Raw genomic sequence first — 21462 nt, 5'->3', positions numbered from 1 at the left:
GCCTCTGACTCTTAGGCCTCTCAGTTTCTTGCTTTAATATCCTCCTTCAATCTTCAGCTGTGTTCCACTAACCCTACTCACCAGAATGGCCACTGTCTTGATCTCGTCTTCCCCAACTGCTCACTTTCTAGTTTCTGCACCTCAGTTCTTCACCTCTCGGACCATCATCTAATAACCTTCACACTTCAACACCCTCCCCCCCCCCAGTCCCATCCAATTTCCACCTATACATTTAGGAACCTTCAGGCTATTGACTCTTGCACTCTCTTCACTAATGTTTCATCCCTTTTCTCAATCACTGTTATCCAAGTCTGTCAATGAGGCTGTCTCTTCCTATAATACTAATCTCTCCTCTGCTCTGGATACTTTTGCTCATCCCATTCCCCGTTCTGTAAGGCGCACCAAACCCCAGCCTTAGCTGACTTCTAGAATCTACTACATATGTTCCTGTGCCTGATCCGCTGAATGCATTTGGCTGAAATCCCGTGCCCATGCTGACTTCATACAATTCATATTCTTGCTGACCCAGTCTGCACTGTCACTTGCCAAACAGGACTATTACATCAACTTGACAAACTCTCATGGCTCAAAACCTCAACATCTCTTTGCTCTCTCCTCAGAGTGCCTTCACCTCCAATCCCTCCTTCACCTTCTCCCCAGACTATAGCTGAGTACTTTCATGGTAAGTTTCACTCTCGTTGAAACGCTGCCTCCTTTTCTTTCTTTTCTGAAATCACTGAAGAGGAAACTGCACATTTGCTTTCCTCCTCCAAACTACCTGTTCCTCTGATCCTATTCCCACCCATCAACTCAGCACCATCTTTCCTACTATCATCCCTTCTATCTGTTATATCCTCAGTCTTTCACTTTCCACTGCGACTGTGGCTGATGCCTTCAAACATGCTGTAGTTAAACCACTCCACAAAAAACCTTCATTGGACCCTAGCTGCCCTTCCAACTATCACCCCATCTCCCTTCTCCCCTTTCCTATCCAAGATACTTGAACGTGCGGTACACTGCCTTTGTCTTGACTTTCTTTTGTCTCAAGCTATTCTTGATCCACTTCATTCTGGCTTTCACCCTCTACATTCAACTGAAACAGCCCTTGCAAAAGACTCCAATGACCTGTTCCTGGCCAGATACGAAGGTTTCTATTCTATCCTCATGCTTCTCCATCTATCTGCTGCTTTTGACACTGTTGATCACTACCTACTCCTCAATACGCTGTCCTCACTCGCATTTCAGGACTCTGATCTGTCTGGGTTTTCTTCTCATCTCTCCCATCGCAATTTTAGTGTATGCTCTAGTGGATCCTCCTCCACTTCTATCCCACTATCAGATGGTGTACCTCAGGGCTCTGTCTTGGGACCTCTTCTTTTCTCCACCTATACTTCTTCCCTGGTGCTCCAATCTCCTCTCATGATTTTCAGTATCACCTTTATGCTAATGACCCCCAGATCTACCTCTCCACACCAGAAATTTCAGCAGGAATCCAGGCCCAAGTTTCAGCCTGCCTATCTGATACTGCTGACTGGATGTCTCACTGCCATCAAACTAAACATGGCCAAGACAGAGCTTCTTATAGTTCCCTCTAAACCCACCTCTCCTCTTCCCCCATTCTCGATCTCTGTGGATAACACTCTCATCCTCCCTGTCTCATCAGCTCATAACCTTGGGGTCCTCTATGACTCCACTCTCTCTCTTTCTCTGCACATATCCAACAGACTGCTAAAACCTGTTGTTTCTTTCTCTGTAATATCACCAAAATATGTTCCTTCCCTTCTGAGCCAACTACCAAAACCCTTATCCACACTCTAGACCTCTCGCTTAGATTATTGCAACTTGCTTCTCACAAGTCTCACACTAACCCATCTCTCTCCCCTTCAATCTGTTCAAAATTCTGATGCACAACTTATATTCTGCCAATGCTGCTATGCTCATATTAGCCTTCTCCTCAAGTCACTTCATGGGCTCCCTTATCTGTGTCCACAAACAATTCAAACTCCTCATCTTGACTTACAAATGCATTCACTCTGCAGCTCCTCAGTACCTCTGCACTCTTATCTCGCCATACATTCCTCCCCAGGAACTCCGGGTAAATCTGTCTTATCTGTACCCTTCTCCTCCACTGCCAACTCCAGACTCCGTTCCTTTTACCTTGCTGCACCATATGCCTGGAATAAACTTCCTGAATCAGTATGTCAAGCTTCAGCTCTGGCTGTCTTCAAATATAGGCTAAAAGCCCACCTTTTTGAGGCTGCTTTTAAGTCTCAACTCCTGTTCACTTCTTCGGTACCCATGACTGTTTTATCATTCCCACCTTAAGCAAGTCCCTTATCCTTTACCTGTCCTGTTTGTCTGTCTTAATCAGATTGTAAGCTTTGTTCAGCAGGGACTGTCTTTTCTTACATGTTCAGTGTACAGCACTGCATAAGTCTAGTAGTGCTATAGAAATGATTTGTAGTAGTAACACCCAGAAACAAAAAAGATATTAAATTTAAGTTACACAAGTAAAATAACCCCCCCCCCCCTAAAAACAAAACAAACAAAAAAAAACCACACACACAAAAATGACAAACCTAAAGTTCTCTATAAAAACAAAACAAAAAAATGTGCTCCTATTTTATTCATCTATTGTATCATGCTAAAATGAATGATTATTAGAAGCGATGGTTTTTAACTATAGCTTTCATGAAAAGAAAATGAAAGACTGCATTACCCGTTCTGCTTTTCAGTTTGTAAGTACGACTACCCTCCTGGGTAATATGCTGCTGTACAATAATAGAATCGCCATACACCTCGGGTTTAAATGCGTCTTCGCCTCGGTTTCGTAATGTAATAGAAACATCTGCAGAGCTAAAAGGAAAAAAATTAGTTACTGAACCTTTCTTTCTCTCTGCCCACCTAATCTGATGGTCTTTTTTTCCACCATTTGGCCTTTGTTGATTGCCTCCCGGGGTTGTTAATATGAATGCTGGGAGATTTATTAACTGCCTTTTTGAAGAGATTCACCCAGTGGTGTACAGAAAAACACTTCTTAACAAAACTGTAATTTTTATGTCAAGAGTATAAGAATAGTAAAATGACCAAGCATAAATACAATCAACAAGGTAAACATGGAGATGGCAAACTAAAAACTAGTAACAGGGCTGACATGATACAGCATCAGAAATTCACAGGATTGTTCTACAGTGCTGTTAAGTAACAACAAAAAAAATGAATACCATCATAATAGGCAGCATGGAGGAACATTATTAGAACACATACAATACCACAACGTCAGCACAATACAAATGGAACACCTTAATAGGTTTCTTCACCCCTCTCTTAGCTCAGTCATTCTAATAGCAGTCCTACAAACTGAGGCCTGGGTAATATCCCAGTACAATTATGAACTTACAGCAGTCAGTAAATATTGCTTTTAAGTAATGAGTGAGCTCTTGGTATTTGAGCTCATAGCCTCTGGTATCAAGCACAATTTCAAACACTGGACTCTACACCTTTTTACTATTTCTGATCTATGTACCACTGTGTTCTATTGAAAGAATTAGAATCCTATGAAATCTTTTGGTTGCTGTAATGCTAAAGTCTGATAAAAAGATCAAGTTAGACTTCAGCAAATATTAGCATATGCATTATGTCTAGAGATGTGGAGTTCATACACTAAAAACCTTTGACTCCAACTTATACTATGTATAATAAATCTAAAAGAAATTTAATTACAGAAACATACAATATTTCTTTATGTACAAAATTAGGACTAACAGACCACAAAATATATTTAATTTGAAGTTTGAACAAAGAACTTGAACTAAAAATATAGGAGTATAAAATTATAAATTTACCATATAAGTTTTTTATTTTGAAGCTGGAGACAGTCAATACATTTTTACCAGTTCCGACTCCACCCCTGACTCTGCAGCCCTGACTATTTCTTTTCAAGATCTCCCTCCTCCCCTTTCCAACAATACAGATAATACAGATAATACAGATGAATTGGTAGTATACTTCAGATTTATAAACTGGCCTGTCATAAAAATGCTCAGACTTCCGGTTACAGAGTAGGTGAGAACACTGCAGGCCTTCAGAGCTCGCAGGTGCAGAGGCCCTATGTTTGCTTCTTGTTTTTGCTACTGGCCTTTCTGCCGAGTTCTGCTGACGCTGCCCATCACATAAGCACTGCCACGTTGGGAAAAGACCAAAGGTCTATCAAGCCCAGCACTCTGTCTCCAACAGCAGCCAATCCAGGCCCCAAGAACTTGGCAAAAATCCAAAATTTAATAACGATCAATGGACTTTTCCTTCAGGAATCTGTCCAGACCCCCTTTAAACTCAGCAAGGCCAGCTGCCGTCACTACCTTCTCGGGCAATGAGTTCCAGAGTCAGGGTATGATACATACCTGTAGCAGTTGTTCTCCGAGGACAGCAGGCTGATTGTTCTCACGACTGGGTTGACGTCCGCGGCAGCCCCCACCAACCGGAAGAAGCTTCGCGGGACGGTCGGCACGCAGGCCACGCCCACCGCGCATGCGCGGCCGCCTTCCCGCCCGTGCGCGACCGCTCCCGCCAGTTGAATGACAAGCAATAAAATATGAAACACACAACTCCAAAGGGGAGGAGGGAGGGTAGGTGAGAACAATCAGCCTGCTGTCCTCGGAGAACAACTGCTACAGGTATGTATCATACCCTTTCTCCGAGGACAAGCAGGCTGCTTGTTCTCACGACTGGGGTATCCCTAGCTCTCAGGCTCACTCAAAACAATAACCCAGGTCAATTGAACCTCGCAACGGCGAGGGTACAACAGAAATTGACCTACGAAGAACAACTAACTGAGAGTGCAGCCTGACCAGAATAAATTCGGGTCCTGGAGGGTGGAGTTGGATTTACACCCCAAACAGATTCTGCAACACCGACTGCCCGAACCGACTGTCGCGTCGGGTATCCTGCTGGAGGCAGTAATGAGATGTGAATGTGTGGACAGATGACCACGTCGCAGCCTTGCAGATCTCTTCAATAGTGGCTGACTTCAAGTGGGCCACCGACGCTGCCATGGCTCTGACACTATGAGCCGTGACATGACCCTCAAGAGTCAGCCCAGCCTGGGCGTAAGTGAAGGAAATGCAATCTGCTAGCCAATTGGAGATGGTGCGTTTCCCGACAGCGACCCCTAGCCTGTTAGGGTCGAAAGAAATAAACAATTGGGCGGACTGTCTGTTGGGCTGTGTCCGCTCCAAGTAGAAGGCCAATGCTCTCTTGCAGTCCAATGTGTGCAACTGACGTTCAGCAGGGCGGGTATGCGGCCTGGGGAAGAATGTTGGCAAGACAATTGACTGGTTAAGATGGAACTCCGACACCACCTTCGGCAGGAACTTTGGGTGAGTGCGGAGCACTACTCTGTTGTGATGAAATTTAGTATATGGAGCATGAGCTACTAGGGCTTGAAGCTCACTGACCCTACGAGCTGAAGTAACTGCCACCAAGAAAATGACCTTCCAGGTCAAGTACTTCAGATGGCAGGTATTCAGTGGCTCAAAAGGAGGTTTCATCAGCTGGGTGAGGACGACGTTGAGATCCCATGACACAGTAGGAGGCTTGATAGGGGGCTTTGACAAAAGCAAGCCTCTCATGAATCGAACGACTAAAGGCTCTCCAGAGATGGCTTTACCTTCCACACGATAATGGTAAGCACTAATCGCACTAAGGTGATTCCTTACTGAGTTGGTCTTGAGGCCAGACTCTGATAAGTGCAGAAGGTATTCAAGCAGGTTCTGTGCAGGGCAAGAACGAGGTTCTAGGGCCTTGCTCTCACACCAAACGACAAACCTCCTCCACTTGAAAAAGTAACTCTTTTTAGTGGAATCCTTCCTAGAGGCAAGCAAGACCCGGGAGACACCCTCAGACAGACCCAACGCAGCGAAGTCTACGCCCTCAACATCCAGGCCGTGAGAGCCAGGGATTGAAGGTTGGGGTGCAGCAACGCTCCGTCGTTCTGCGAAATGAGAGTCGGAAAACACTCCAATCTCCACGGTTCTTCGGAGGACAACTCCAGAAGAAGAGGGAACCAGATCTGACGGGGCCAAAAGGGCGCTATCAGAATCATGGTGCCGCGGTCTTGCTTGAGCTTCAGTAAGGTCTTCCCCACCAAAGGTATGGGAGGATAAGCATACAGGAGGGCCGTCCCCCAATGAAGGAGAAAGGCATCTGACGCTAGCCTGCCGTGTGTCCTGAAGTCTGGAACAGAACAGAGGCAGCTTGTGGTTGGTCTGAGAGGGCGAAAAGATCCACCGAAGGGGGTGCCCCACGCTCGGAAGATCTTGCGTACCACTCTGGAATGGAGCGACCACTCGTGCGGTTGCATGACTCTGCTCAGTCTGTCGGCCAGACTGTTGTTTACCGCCTGCCAGGTACGTGGCTTGGAGAAGCATGCCGAACCGACACGCCCAACGCCACATACCGACGGCTTCCTGACACAGGGGGCGAGATCCGGTGCCCCCCTGCTTGTTGACGTAATACATTGCAACCTGATTGTCTGTCCGAATTTGGATAATTTGGCAGGACAGCCGATCTTCTGAAAGCCTTCAGTGCGTTCCAGATCGCTCGGAGCTCCAGGAGGTTGATCTGCAGATCCTTTTCCTGGAGGGACCACAGACCCTGGGTGTGAAGCCCATCGACATGGGCTCCCCACCCCAGGCGAGATGCATCCGTCGTCAGCACTTTCGTGGGCTGCGGAATTTCGAATGGACGTCCCAGGGTCAAATTGGTCCGTATGGTCCACCAGAGCAGTGAAGTGCGGCAACTGGTGGAGAGGCGGATGACATCCTCTAGATTCCCGGTGGCTTGGAACCACTGGGAAGCTAGGGTCCATTGAGCAGATCTCATATGAAGACGAGCCATGGGAGTCACATGAACTGTGGAGGCCATATGACCCAGAAGTCTCAACATCTGCCGAGCTGTGATCTGCTGAGACGCTCTGGTCTGCGAAGCCAGGGCCAAGAGATTGGTGGCCCTCGCTTCGGGAAGGTAGGCCTGAGCCATCTGGGAATTCAGCAGCGCTCCTATGAATTCCAGAGACTGAGTTGGCTGGAGATGGGACTTTGGGTAATTTATCACAAACCCCAGCAGCTCCAGAAGTTGAATAGTGCACTGCATGGACCGGAGGGCTCCTGCCTCCGAGGTAGTTCTGACCAGCCAATCGTCGAATATGGGAACACGTGCACTCCCAGCTTGCGTAGGTAGGCCGCTACCACCACGAGGCACTTTGTAAACACTCGTGGGGCAGAGGCGAGCCCAAGGGCAGCACACATACTGAAGTGCCGTGCGCCCAGGCGGAATCTGAAGATACTGTCTGTGAGCTGGCAGTATCGGGATGTGAGTGTATGCGTCCTTTAAATCCGGGAACATAGCCAATCGTTTTTCTGAATCATTGGCAGAAGGGTGCCCAAGGAAAGCATCCTGAACTTTTCTTTGACCAGGAATTTGTTCAGGCCTCTCAGGTCTAGGATGGGACGCATCCCCCCTGTTTTCTTTTCCACAAGGAAGTACCTGGAATAGAATCCCTGCCTTCCTGCCCGGGTGGTACGGGCTCGACCGCATTGGCGCTGAGAGGGCGGAGAGTTCCTCTGCAAGTACCTGCTTGTGATGGGGGCTGAAAAGACTGAGCTCCCGGAGGACAATTTGGAGGCAGGGAGGTCAAATTCAGGGCGTATCCGCACCGCACTATTTGGAGAACCCACTGGTCGGAGGTTATGAGAGGCCACCTTTGGTGAAAGAATTTTAACCTCCCTCCGACCGGCAGGTCGTCCGGTACGGACACTTGTAGGGCGGCTATGTTCCCGTGGATCCAGTCAAAAGCCTGTCCCCGGCTTTTGCTGTGGAGGCGCAGGGGGCTGCTTAGGCGCACGCTGTTGACGGGACGAGCGCGCTGGGGCTGTCCCTGTGCCTGACGAGGCCTTCGGGCCGGCTGGTTGTACCTACGCTTCGCAAAAGAATAGGGTGCAGCCTGCCGAGCCCGGGAAAAACGCCCCGACCGCGGGGGCGGGTGCTGAAGGCGCCCGGTGGGAGAGCTTGTCGAGAGCGGTTTCCCGCTGATGCAGTTGGTCAACCATCTGCTCGACCTTCTCGCCAAAAATATTATCCCCCCGGCAAGGGACGTCAGCCAGTCTCTGCTGGGTGCGGTTGTCCAGGTCAGAGGCACGCAGCCATGAGAGCCTGCGCATCACTATACCTTGGGCCGCAGCACGAGATGCCACGTCACAGGTGTCAAAAATCCCCCTGGACAGGAACTTTCTGCACGCCTTCAGCTGCCTGACCACCTCCTGATATGGCCTGGACTGCTCCGGCGGGAGCTTATCGACCAGGTCCGCCAGCTGTTGCACATTGGTCCGCATGTGGATGCTCATATAGAGCAGGTAAGATTGGATGCGGGTCACGAGCATGGAGGATTGGTAGGCCTTCCTCCCAAATGAGTCCAGAGTGCGAGACTCCCGCCCCGGGGGCGCCGAGGCGGTATCCCTCGAACTCCGTGCCCTCTTGAGAGCAGAATCCACGACCGCTGAGTCATGGGGCAACTGGGGCCGCATGAGCTCTGGGTCAGAGTGGATCCTGTACTGGGACTCTGCTTTCTTGGGAATGGTGGGGTTAGTTAGTGGTCGCACCCAGTTCCGAAGCAGCGTCTCCTTCAGGACATTGTGCAGCGTACCGTGGAGGACTCTCTAGGTGGTGATGGATAGTCGAGGACCTCGAGCATCTCGGCCCTCGGCTCTTCCACAGAGACCACGGGAAAGGGAATGCTTATAGACATATCCCGCACAAGGAGGCAAAGGAGAGACTCTCAGGAGGTGAGAGCTTCCTCTCCCGGTGACGGCGTGGGGTCCGAGGGAAGGCCCGTAGACTCCTCTGAGGAGAAATATCTCGGGTCTTCCTCTTCCCCCCACGAGTCCTCATCCTCGGTATCGGACATTAGCTCATGTAGCTGAGTCCGGTACCGGGCCCGGCTCGACGTCGAGGCACCGAGGCCTCGGTGTCGTCGAGCGGTGGACTCCCGCGCCGGCGGGGACGGAGCTCCCTCCATCGACGTCGACGGGGACTCCACCTGCGTGGCGGTCGAGACCGGCACCGCAAGCGGCGGCGGTGTCGACAGCCCGGCGCCGGGCTAGAGCTCGCGGCGCACAGTCATCGGGCCGGGGGCGCAAGCACCCCCGACGCCGGCACAGCCTGGCGCATCAGCCCTTCCGGATCCCAGAAGGATGGCTCTGAGGCACTCGTCCAGGCCCGCTGCCGGGAAAGGCGGTCTGGGGCGGGTACAGGGTGTCCCCGGTGCCAGAAGCTGCTGGGGGCCAGGAGACGGCACCGAGTGCCGGAACCCCGACGCGTCGTACCTCCACCACCGACGGAGATCTCTCCTCTCTGCGATGACGCTTCGGCGTCGACTCCCCTTCAGGGTGCACCGAGGGCTCCGGTGGACGGCGCTTCTTGTCTTTTTTCCGGTGCACGTCACGGCGCCGGAGGGCATGGAGGAGGAGGAGTCGATCCCCCTCGGTCTCGAGGGTACCGGGTCAGACAGGGTTCGGTCCCGTGGCTCACGAGCTGAGGGAGTGACCGGGGCTGGACAGCCCACGCGGCCTCTCAACCCCACTCTCACCGGCGGACCGGCGGGCCGACGGGACCTGTTCTCCTGGGGTCGCTGCCATCGGTGCCGATGTCTCGGGCATCGATACCGGTACCGAAGATCCGGCCTTCGATACCGATGCCGTCGAGGTCGACGTCGAGGGGCCGGCGCAAGTTCCAAAAAGACGGTCCCGCAGAACTTGCCTCGCAACCTGAGTCCGTTTCCGGAGACCGAGACACAGCGCGCACGACTTGAGATTGTGCTCCGGCCCGAGGCACTGGAGGCACCAAGCGTGGGTGTCGGTCTGCGAGATCGGCCGGCCGCAGCGACCACACTTTTTAAATCCACTCGGGACCTTCGAGGACATCGACGGAAAAAATCGGCGTCGGCGAAGTCAAAGTCGGCAATGGTGGCTAAAATCACACCACGAAAAAAAACTAGCCGATACCGAGCGGCCACTAGGCCGCAACGAGGCGTCCCCGCTGGAAGCGAGGGAAAAGGGGAGCGCGTGCTCCACACGCGCAGTCTTTTTTTTTTTTTTTTTTTTTGTAAAAGAAACGATAATAAAAGGAAATTAAATTAAATTAACGAAGCGCGATCCGCGTATACGCGATCGCAAGAATCCGGCGGCTGAAGTAGAGAGAGCGGCAAAGCACGACTCTCTCCAGGCGCGGAAAAAAAGGAACTGGGCGGGGAGCGGGTCGCGCACGGGCGGGAAGGCGGCCGCGCATGCGCGGTGGGCGTGGCCTGCGTGCCGACCGTCCCGCGAAGCTTCTTCCGGTTGGTGGGGGCTGCCGCGGACGTCAACCCAGTCGTGAGAACAAGCAGCCTGCTTGTCCTCGGAGAATAACCACGCGCTGAGTAAAGAAAAACTCTCTCTGATTTGTTTTAAACCTACCACATTCTAATTTCATCTTGTGTCCCCTGGTTCATTATTGTTAGAAAGTGTAAACAAACGCTTCACATCTGACCGCTCTACCCCACTCATTATTTTGTACACCTCTATCATATCACCCCTCCGCCGCCTTTTCTCCAGGCTAAGTCCTAACCTTCTTAGCCTCTCCTCATAAGGTAGTCGTCCCATCCCTTTTATCATTTTCGTCGCCCTTCTCTGCACCTTCTCCAATTCCTTAATATCTTTTTTAGATAAGGCGACCAGAACTGAACACAATACTCCAGGTGCGGTCGCACCATGGATCGATATAGCGAATGCTACATACCTGTAGAAGGTATTCTCCGAGGACAGCAGGCTGATTGTTCTCACTGATGGGTGACGTCCACGGCAGCCCCTCCAATCGGAAACTTCACTAGTCTTCCCGTCCGAACCGGCTCGTGTTCGTCAGTCCCATATGTAACAAGACAAAGACAAGGGAAGACACAACTCCAAAGGGGAGGCGGGCAGGTTTGTGAGAACAATCAGCCTGCTGTCCTCGGAGAATACCTTCTACAGGTATGTAGCATTCGCTTTCTCCGAGGACAAGCAGGCTGCTTGTTCTCACTGATGGGGTATCCCTAGCCCCCAGGCTCACTCAAAACAACAAACATGGTCAATTGGGCCTCGCAACGGCGAGGACAAAACTGAGATTGACCTAACAATTTATCCAACTAACTGAGAGTGTAGCCTGGAACAGAATAAACATGGGCCTAGGGGGGTGGAGTTGGATTCTAAACCCCGAAAAGATTCTGAAGCACTGACTGCCCGAACCGACTGTCACATCGGGTATCCTGCTGCAGGCAGTAATGAGATGTGAATGTGTGGACAGATAACCACGTTGCAGCTTTGCAGATCTCTTCAACAGTGGATGACTTCAAGTGGGCCACTGACGCAGCCATGGCTCTGACATTGTGAGCCGTGACATGACCCTCAAGAGCCAGCCCAGCCTGGGCGTAAGTGAAGGAAATACAATCTGCTAGCCAATTGGATATGGTGCGTTTCCCCACAGCCACTCCCCTCCTGTTGGGATCAAAATAAACAAACAATTGGGCGGACTGTCTGTTGGGCTGTGTCCGCTCCAGATAGAAGGCCAATGCTCTTTTGCAGTCCAATGTGTGCAGCTGACGTTCAGCAGGGCAGGAATGAGGACAGGGAAAAAATGTTGGCAAGACAATTGACTGGTTCAGATGGAACTCCAACACTACCTTCGGCAAGAACTTAGGGTGAGTGCGGAGGACTACTCTATTATGATGAAATTTGGTTTAAGGGGCCTGGGCTACCAGGGCCTGAAGCTCACTGACTCTACGAGCTGAAGTAACTGCCACCAAGAAAATGACCCTCCAGGTCAAGTACTTCAGATGGCAAGAGTTCAGTGGCTCAAAAGGAGGTTTCATCAGCTGGGTGAGAACGACAGTGAGATCCCATGACACCGTAGGAGGTTTGACAGGGGGCTTTGACAAAAGCAAACCTCTTATGAAGCGAACAACTAAAGGCTGTCCTGAGATCGGCTTACCTTCCACACGGTAATGGTATGCACTGATTGCACTAAGGTGAACCCTTACAGAGTTGGTCTTGAGACCAGACTCAGACAAGTGCAGAAGGTAGTCAAGCAGGGTCTGGTAGGACAAGAGCGAGGATCTACGGCCTTGCTGTCACACCAGACGGCAAACCTCCTCCATAAAAAGAAGTAACTCCTCTTAGTGGAATCTTTCCTGGAAGCAAGCAAGATACGGGAGACACCCTCTGACAGACCCAAAGAGGCAAAGTCTACGCTCTCAACATCCAGGCCGTGAGAGCCAGAGACTGGAGGTTGGGATGCAGAAGCGCCCCTTCGTCCTGTGTGATGAGGGTCGGAAAACACTCCAATCTCCACGGTTCTTCGGAGGACAACTCCAGAAGAAGAGGGAACAAGATCTGATGCGGCCAAAACGGAGCAATCAGAATCATGGTGCCTCGGTCTTGCTTGAGTTTCAACGAAGTCTTCCCCACCAGGGGTATGGGAGGATAAGCATACAGCAGACCTTCCCCCCAGTCCAGGAGGAAGCCATCCGATGCCAGTCTGCCGTGGGCCTGAAGTCTGGAACAGAACTGAGGGACTTTGTGGTTGGCTCAAGATGCAAAGAGATCTACCAAGGGGGTGCCCCACACCTGGAAGATCTGGCGCACTACTCTGGAGTTGAGCGACCACTCGTGAGGTGCATAATCCTGCTCAACCTGTCGGCCAGACTGTTGTTTACGCCTGCCAGATATGTGGCTTGGAGCAACATGCCGTGACGACGAGCCCACAGCCACATGCTGACAGTTTCCTGACACAGGGGGCGAGATCCGGTGCCCCCCTGCTTGTTAATGTAATACATGGCAACCTGGTTGTCTGTCTGAATTTGGATAATTTGGTGGGACAGCCGATCTCTGAAAGCCTTCAGAGCGTTCCAGACTGCTCGTAACTCCAGGAGATTGATCTGCAGATCGCGTTCCTGGAGGGACCAGCTTCCCTGGGTGTGAAGCCCATCGACATGAGCTCCCCACCCCAGGAGAGACGCTTCCGTAGTCAGCACTTTTTGTGGCTGAGGAATTTGGAAAGGACGTCCCAGAGTCAAATTGGACCAAATCGTCCACCAATACAGGGATTTGAGAAAACTCGTGGACAGGTGGATCACGTCTTCTAGATCCCCAGCAGCCTGAAACCACTGGGAAGCTAGGGTCCATTGGGCAGATCGCATGTGAAGGCGGGCCATGGGAGTCACATGAACTGTGGAGGCCATGTGGCCCAGCAATCTCAACATCTGCCGAGCTGTGATCTGCTGGGACGCTTGCACCCGAGAGACGAGGGACAACAAGTTGTTGGCTCTCGTCTCTGGGAGATAGGCACGAGCCGTCCGAGAATCCAGCAGAGCTCCTATGAATTCGAGTCTCTGTACTGGGAGAAGATGGGACTTTGGATAATTATCACAAACCCCAGTAGCTCCAGGAGGCGAATAGTCATCTGCATGGACTGTAGAGCTCCTACCTTGGATGTGTTCTTCACCAGCCAATTGTCGAGATAGGGGAACACGAGTACTCCCAGCCTGCGAAGCACTGCTGCTACTACAGCCAGGCACTTCGTGAGCACTCTGGGCGCAGAGGCGAGCCCAAAGGGTAGCACACAGTACTGGAAGTGACATGTGCCCAGCTGAAATCACAGATACTGCCTGTGAGCTGGCAGTATCAGGATGTGCGTGTAGGCGTCCTTCAAATCCAGAGAGCATAGCCAGTCGTTTTGCTGAATCATGGGAAGAAGGGTGCCCAGGGAAAGCATCCTGAACTTTTCCTTGACCAGATATTTGTTCAGGGCCCTTAGGTCTAGGATGGGACGCATCCCCCCTGTTTTCTTTTCCACAAGGAAGTACCTGGAATAGAATCCCAGCCCTTCTTGCCCGGATGGCACGGGCTCGACCACATTGGCGCTGAGAAGGGCGGAGAGTTCCTCTGCAAGTACCTGCTTGTGCTGGACGCTGTAGGATTGAGCTCCCGGTGGGCAATTTGGAGGTTTCGAGGCCAAATTGAGGGTGTATCCTTGCCAGACTATTTGAAGAACCCAACGGTCGGAGGTTATGAGAGGCCACCTTTGGTGAAAAACTTTCAACCTGCCCCCGACCGGCAGATCGCCCGGCACTGATACGTTGATGTCGGCTATGCTCTGCTGGAGCCAGTCAAAAGCTCACCCCCTGCTTTTGCTGGGGAGCCATGGGGCCTTGCTAAGGCGCATGCTGCTGACGAGAGCGAGCGCGCTGGGGCTTAGCCTGGGCCGCAGGCTGTCGAGAAGGAGGATTGTACCTACGCTTACCAGAAGAGTAGGGAACAGTCTTCCTTCCCCCATAAAAACGTCTACCTGAGGAGGGAGATGCTGAAGGCTGCCGGCGGGAGAACTTGTCGAAAGCGGTATCCCGCTGGTGGAGCTGCTCTACCACCTGTTCGACTTTCTCTCCAAAAATGTTGTCCGCACGGCAAGGGGTGTCCGCAATCCGCTGCTGGATCCTATTCTCCAGGTCGGCGGCACGCAGCCATGAGAGCCTGCGCATCACCACACCTTGAGCAGCGGCCCTGGACGCAACATCAAAGGTATCATATACCCCTCTGGCCAGGAATTTTCTGCACGCCTTCAGCTGCCTGACCACCTCCTGAAATGGCTTGGCTTGCTCAGGAGGGAGCTTGTCCACCAAGCCCGCCAACTGCTGCACATTGTTCCGCATATGGATGCTCGTGTAGAGCTGGTAAGACTGAATTTTGGCCACGAGCATAGAAGAATGGTAGGCCTTCCTCCCAAAGTGGAGGAGTGGCCTAGTGGTTAGGGTGGTGGACTTTGGTCCTGGAGAACTGAGGAACTGAGTTAGATTCCCACTTCAGGCACAGGCAGCTCCTTGGGACTCTGGGCAAGTCACTTAACCCTCCATTGCCCCATGTAAGCCGCATTGAGCCTGCCATGAGTGGGAAAGCGCAGGGTACAAATGGTAAAAAAAAAAAAAAGGAGTCTAAGGTTCTAGAGTCCTTCCCCGGGGGCGCCGAAGCATGCTCCCTAGAACTCTTAGCCTTCTTTAGGGCCAGATCCACCACACCAGAGTCGTGAGGCAACTGAGTGCGCATCAGCTCTGGGTCCCCATGGATCCGGTACTGGGACTCGATCTTCTTGGGAATATGGGGATTAGTTAAAGGCTTGGTCCAGTTCACCAGCAATGTCTTTTTTAGGACATGATGCATGGCTTCTGTGGACGCTTTCTTAGGTGGAGAAGGATAGTCCAAGAGCTCAAACATTTCAGCTCTGGGCTCATCCTCCACAACCACCGGGAAGGGGATGGCCGTAGACATCTCCCGGACAAAGGCCGCAAAAGACAGACTCTCGGGAGGAGAAAGCTGCCTTTCAGGGGAGGGAGTGGGATCAGAAGGAAGGCCATCAGACTCCTCATCAGAGAAATATCTGATGTCCTCCTCCTCCTCCCATGAGGCCTCACCATCAGTATCAGACACAAGTTCATGAACCTGTGTCTGAAGCCGTGCCCGACTCGACTCCGTGGAAACACGGCCATGGTGGGATCGTCGAGAGGTAGACTCCCTCGCCAGCACCGGCGAAGCTCCCTCCGCCGACGTCGTCGGGGAGCCTTCCTGGGAGGCGGCCGCAGTCGATACCGCAAGCGGTACCAATGTCGGAGACCTCACCATGGGCAAGGGGCCAGCCGGCGCCTCACTCGACGGTACCGGTGGCGCAAGCACCCCCGGTACCGGAGGGGAAGGGCGCAACAGCTCTCCCAGGATCTCCGGGAGAACAGCCCGGAGACTCTCGTGCAGGGCTGTGGAGAAAGACATGGAAGCCGATGCAGGCGTCGAGGTCAGAGTCTGTTCCGGGCCTGGAGGCTGTTCCGGGCTGTCCAAGGTGGAGCGCATCGACACCTCCTGAATAGAGGGTGAGCGGTCCTCCCGGTGCCGATGCCTACTGGGTGCCGACTCCCTCGGCGACCCAGAGCTCTCGGTACCAATGTGCGAAGGTGACCGGTGTCGATGCTTCTTTGATTTCTTCAAACGAAGCATGTCACCGGAGCTTCCCGGTACCGACGAGGAGGATGTAGAATCCAGCCGTCTCTTCCTTGGGGCCGAGGCCAAAGAAGGTCGGTCTCGAGGGGGCTGTACCGCAGGAGCCCTCAGGGTAGGAGGAGACCCACCTGAAGGCTCACCGCCACCAGCAGGGGAATGGACAGCCCTCACCTGCACTCCAGTCGAAGCACCACCGTCCGACAACATCAGCAACAGCGGAGGTCCCGGTACCACCGACGCAGCCTTCCGATGTCTCGGTACCGACGATGCAGAGGGTCGATACCTCGATGCAGTCGATGCCGAGGTCGAAGGTCTTGATGCTGCTGACGTCGATGCACTCGATGCCTCCGGTGCTGTTGTCGACGAAGAGCCCGAGAACAACACGTTCCACTGGGCCAATCTCACAACCTGAGTCCTCTTCTGTAAAAGAGCACAAAGACTGCAGGCCTGCGGGCGGTGCCAAGCCCCCAGACACTGAAGACACGACGCGTGCCTATCAGTGAGCGAGATTACCTGGGCGCACTGGGTGCACTTCTTGAAGCCGCTGGGAGACTTCGATGACATGGGCGGAAAAATCATGCCGGCGAAATCAAAATTCGCGATGGCGACTAAGGGCACCAAAAATAAGGGGGAGAGAAAAAACCCGTACCGAGGCCCCAAAAAAGGCCTACCCCGAAAGCGAAAGGAAACTTACGTCGGGGAAACAAACTGGACACACGGGAAGGGACAAGGCTGAGGTCTTTTTTTTTTTTTTTTTTTAGCGAAATCGCGACGACGCACGAGGGTCATTTTGAGGGGCGCGAAACGGCGCAAAACACGACCGTCCCGAGCGCGGACAAAAGAAGACTGATGAACACGAGCCGGTTGGGGCGGGAAGACGGCCGCGCATGTGCGGTGCGCATGGGCGCGCGAGGACTAGCAAAGGCCTTTGCTAGTGAAGTTTCCGATTGGAGGGGCTGCCGTGGACGTCACCCATCAGTGAGAACAAGCAGCCTGCTTGTCCTCGGAGAAAACGGCATTATAACATCCTCATGCTTGTTTTCCATCCCTTTTCTAATAATACTCAACATTCTGTTCGCCTTCTTAGCCGCCGCAGCACATTGAGCTGAAGATTTCAACGTCCTATCCACGATGGCTCCCAGATCCCTTTCTTGGTCCGTAACACTTAAAACGGAACCTTGCATGACATAGCCGTAATTCGGGTTCCTCCTTCCCACATGTATCACTTTGCACTTGTCAACGTTGAACTTCATCTGCCATTTGGACCCCCAATCCCCCAGTCTCACGAGGTCCTCTTGTAATCTTTCACACTCCTCCCGCGACGAGACGACCCTGGATAACTTTGTGTCATCTGCGAATTAAATTATCTCAGTAGTTACTCCCATCTCAAGGTCATTTATAAATATGTTAAAAAGCAGCAGTCCCAGCACAGACCCCTGAGGGACCCCACTAACTACCCTCCTCCATCGAGAATAATGACCATTCAACCCTACTCTCTGCTTCCTATCTTTTAACCAGCTCTTAATCACTGGCTGAGGGAGGGGGACTGAGCCAAAAGTGGAGGGATCTAGTCTCCCTTGCGGCTAAATCCCAATGCTACAATAGGGACCAGTGACTGATGGGAGAAAGCAAATTAGCCTTTGAACAAACAACTCAGAGGATCTCCCCTTCTGGAGATAAGCAGCAATCCACTCTGCCCTCCTGCTTTAAGCTTGCCACTTGCCAATTTGCAGTGGTATCTGCTGTTCTCACAACAATATTGATAAACTTATTTACCATCAGATCTCTCTCTTGTTCATCAAAAATAGCTAATTCCTCCCTTCCCCCACCTAACAGTTGTTTTAAACTTAGTGGGTGGAACCAGTGACTCTGTTGGGAGAAAGCAAATTAGCCTTTGAACAAACAACTCATAGAGGATCTCCCCTTCTGGAGATAAGCAGCAATCCACTCTACCCTCCTGCTTAAGCTTGCCACTTGCCAATTTGCAATCTGTTAAAACTAAAGTCCACCATCAACCTCCTCTGCATTAAGTCTCCAAGGAGAGTCACACAGAAGGCAAAGTGCAATCATTTGTTTCTCTATTACTAGAAGCATTTGATCTCCCAGTCCTGGTCTGAAATTACAACTTTAAAAGGTCTGTTCTCTTAAGCTTTGCATTACCAACTGGTAAGATTGCCAATTCACAGTGTCTTTTAGGACTTTTGCCTAAATGACTCTGTGGAGTCAGCCAGTGAAATTTGTCTAAGGAGCGTCTGACACAAAGAAAGTGTCTTGGCCCAGCAGACCAAGAGACCTCGGGGACCCCAGTGGTGTGTGGGAGAGAAAACTATAATTCCCACCAACCAAAGAGCACACAAAAGTGAAAGAGGTTAAACACCTATGTAACAGTACTTAAAGGATCACCTTAATGCCATACCAACCCACAGGACTGGTGAATGCCAAATCATCTGCTAAGAAATCCTCAGTGATCTATGTCATCATCCATGAACAACATCTTGAAAACTTAGGAATAAGTGAACTCTGGTTAGATGAAAGTGAGAATTTACCACAGGCTGAACTAATAGGTTTCAACATCAACGAAGACTGAGGAACTGAAGAGACCACTGTGCACAAGAAGGCCTGCACATATTCAGAATTTTATAACAGTTCTAAGCTCTGGGGAAGCTTATTCATCCCAGAACCAATGGATGTCAACTACTTTTGTGCCTGATAAATCCTGCTGATATCAGAAAACATCCATTATAGATGATAAACAATGCTATACTGTCTGAAGGAAAATAGTAAGTCATATTTACACAAAACAGGAGAAATAGAATCTTACTGCAGTTCTCAGTGTCATGCAACGGATTAACCGCCATTCCTCTACACGTTTCAATTTAGGATTCTGCAAGCCAGGGACAAGGTAATAGCCAACTAAGTGATGTACCTGGTTAAAGTGTCCTATGCTGCTTTAGCATACTTGACATGCTTCTCTTGGCTGCTCTCTTTCCTGGGGATGCAGTTTTTTATAGACAGAACACATGACAGGATGACAATGATCAAATATAGAGTACTTAGGGGATAAAGATAAGCAGGAAGAGTAATAATGCCGAAACTCTCCCTTCCCTCTTCAAAGCAGCAGCAGCAATCAAAATATAAAGCAAGAAATGTACATACCCAGAAGCAATTGATTGTTACAATTTACTGAATTTCTGCACTAAAGCAAAATCATAGAATAAAATATATGGAAAAGAAACATATTCTATCAAAGTTTCCCTACATTTTTGAAGCTCCAGCTCAACTTTTAATTTGTCGGTCTGATACTTGGTAACAAAGAAGGTTCTACTTACGACTGGCCATACTTCACAAATCCTTTCAAAGAAGAACCACGATTTGTTGCAGTAGCTTTCCCACCAAGGCCTACAATGAGAGCTGTTAACACTGCACTTTTCCCACCTGCAGGAAGAAAGAACATTCATATAATTCCAATGACACTCAAGGTACAGGGAAAAAAAAAAAAGCAAAACAGTCAACAGGGGTTATCCAAAGACAACAGAATAAATCAGTCCAATGAAAAGACACAATGACCACAAAAGGGGTCAGAAGAAACCAGGCAAGAGGTGTAAATGATAACTACCAAAATGGCAAGAAAAACACTAGGTTATCCAGTATGGTGTCACAGTAAAATCCTTTATTAAAAATGTACACACCAGTGAACTCATGCAGCCACATTTTAGTAGTCGCTTGCATCAAGAGTATGGTATAAGTCACGGGTGGGAAACCTTTACACACAGAGGCTGTACAAATGTTAGTACTATCTCTGACGGGGTGCAGCACTACATAGTAATCAGAATCAGAAATGCACAGAGCTTCACAGACATTCTGTGATAAATAAAAATGTATCTAAAACTGCTGAGAGTGGCTACTCTGAACATATTTGTGAAATACAGTATTTGAAAATCACCAAGACTCTTGTTAATGTTTTCTGTGTACACATCCTATGGTCTGGCAAAGCTGCGTAAAATTCAATGGCAAGTCGCATCCGATCCACAGTCCATAAATTGCCCACCCTTGGTATAAGTGTTGGTTTGATAAGTCCAATGTACTAAAACTGTAATGCAATGATTGTGCAGCCTGGAAACGAAGAAAACTAGGCTTGCAGGGTGGACTTGGATTCTACACGAACAAATTCTTCAGGATTGACTGTCTAAACAGTCTGTCAAGTTGGGTATCCTGCTCAAGGCAGTAATGAAATGTGAATGTGTGGACAGAAAACCACATTGTCACTTTGCAATTTCCTCTATGGAAGCTGATCTCAAGTGGCCTACCGACGTAGCCATGGCTCTGACATTATGAGCCTTGACATGACCCTCTAGTGTCAGCCCAGCCTGGGCATAAATGAAGGGAATGCAATATGGGTGGAGTGTCTATGGGCTTTAGTCTACTACAGATAGAAGGCTAAGGTTCACTTCCAATCTAAGGTATGTAGTACACTTTTGCCAGGATGGGCATGTAGTTTGGGGGAAAATGTTGGCAGAATGACTGATTAAGAAGGAAGTCTGACACTATCTTAGGAAGGACCTTCAGGTGTGTACAGAGAACTACTCTGTTGTAGTGAAACTTAGTGTAAGGTGGATCAGCTACTAGGGTGTGAAGCTCACTGACTCTGCGAGCTGAAGCGACCACAACCAAAACACACAACGCTCAAGATCAAATACTTCAAATGAAGTAGTTTAAAAGGAGCTTTTGTCAGCTGGGTGAAGACAACACTGAGATCCCATGACACAGTTAGTGGCTTGACAAGGGGCTTTGTCAATAGCAAACCTCTCAAGAAGCGAACAACTACAGGCTGTAAAAAGATGGGCTTACCTCCTACATGGCGATAAGTACTAATTGTACTTAGATGAACCCTTACAGAGTTGGTTTTCAAACCAGACTCAGAGGGATGTAGGAGGTATTCAAGCAGTTTTTGCGTAGGGCAAATGAGGGGATCTAAGGTCTTGCCCTCACATCAGATAGAAAACCTCCTCAACTTAAATAAGTAACACTTTTCAGGGGAATCTTTCATGGAAGCCAGCAAGATGCGGGAGACACCCTCCAAAAAATCTAAGGGTTCAAACTCTATGCTCTCAACATCCAAGCCATCAGGGCCAAAGATTGGCGGTTGGGACACAGAAAGGATCCCTCATTCTGCATGAGGAGGGTTGGAAAATATTTCAACCTTCATGGATTTTCGGAGGATAATTCCAGAACAGGGACACTAGAGAGGGGCATGAGTCAATTCTTGTCACAATGTCAGGAGTGGAAGTGAGCCCTTGTGCTGATCAAAGGACCAGCAGTCAGAAACCCAATGCTTCACCTGCGGTGAACACCATTCCCC

General features: G+C 50.4%; 1 protein-coding gene across 1 annotated transcript in view; it reads right to left on the bottom strand.

Moving 5' to 3' along the window:
- Positions 1-21462, bottom strand: part of SMC6 (structural maintenance of chromosomes 6) — a 413908-nt gene that overhangs the window by 321411 nt on the left and 71035 nt on the right. The window contains 2 exon segments of the mRNA XM_030198844.1: positions 2720-2856; positions 19433-19538. Coding sequence (XP_030054704.1) covers positions 2720-2856; positions 19433-19538 — 243 coding nt within the window.

This window comes from Microcaecilia unicolor, chromosome 3, assembly GCF_901765095.1.
Source record: "Microcaecilia unicolor chromosome 3, aMicUni1.1, whole genome shotgun sequence".
NCBI classification, from domain to species: Eukaryota; Metazoa; Chordata; class Amphibia; order Gymnophiona; family Siphonopidae; genus Microcaecilia; species Microcaecilia unicolor.
Note: the sequence above shows the minus strand (reverse complement) of the source record. Positions and strands in the feature narration are given on the sequence as shown.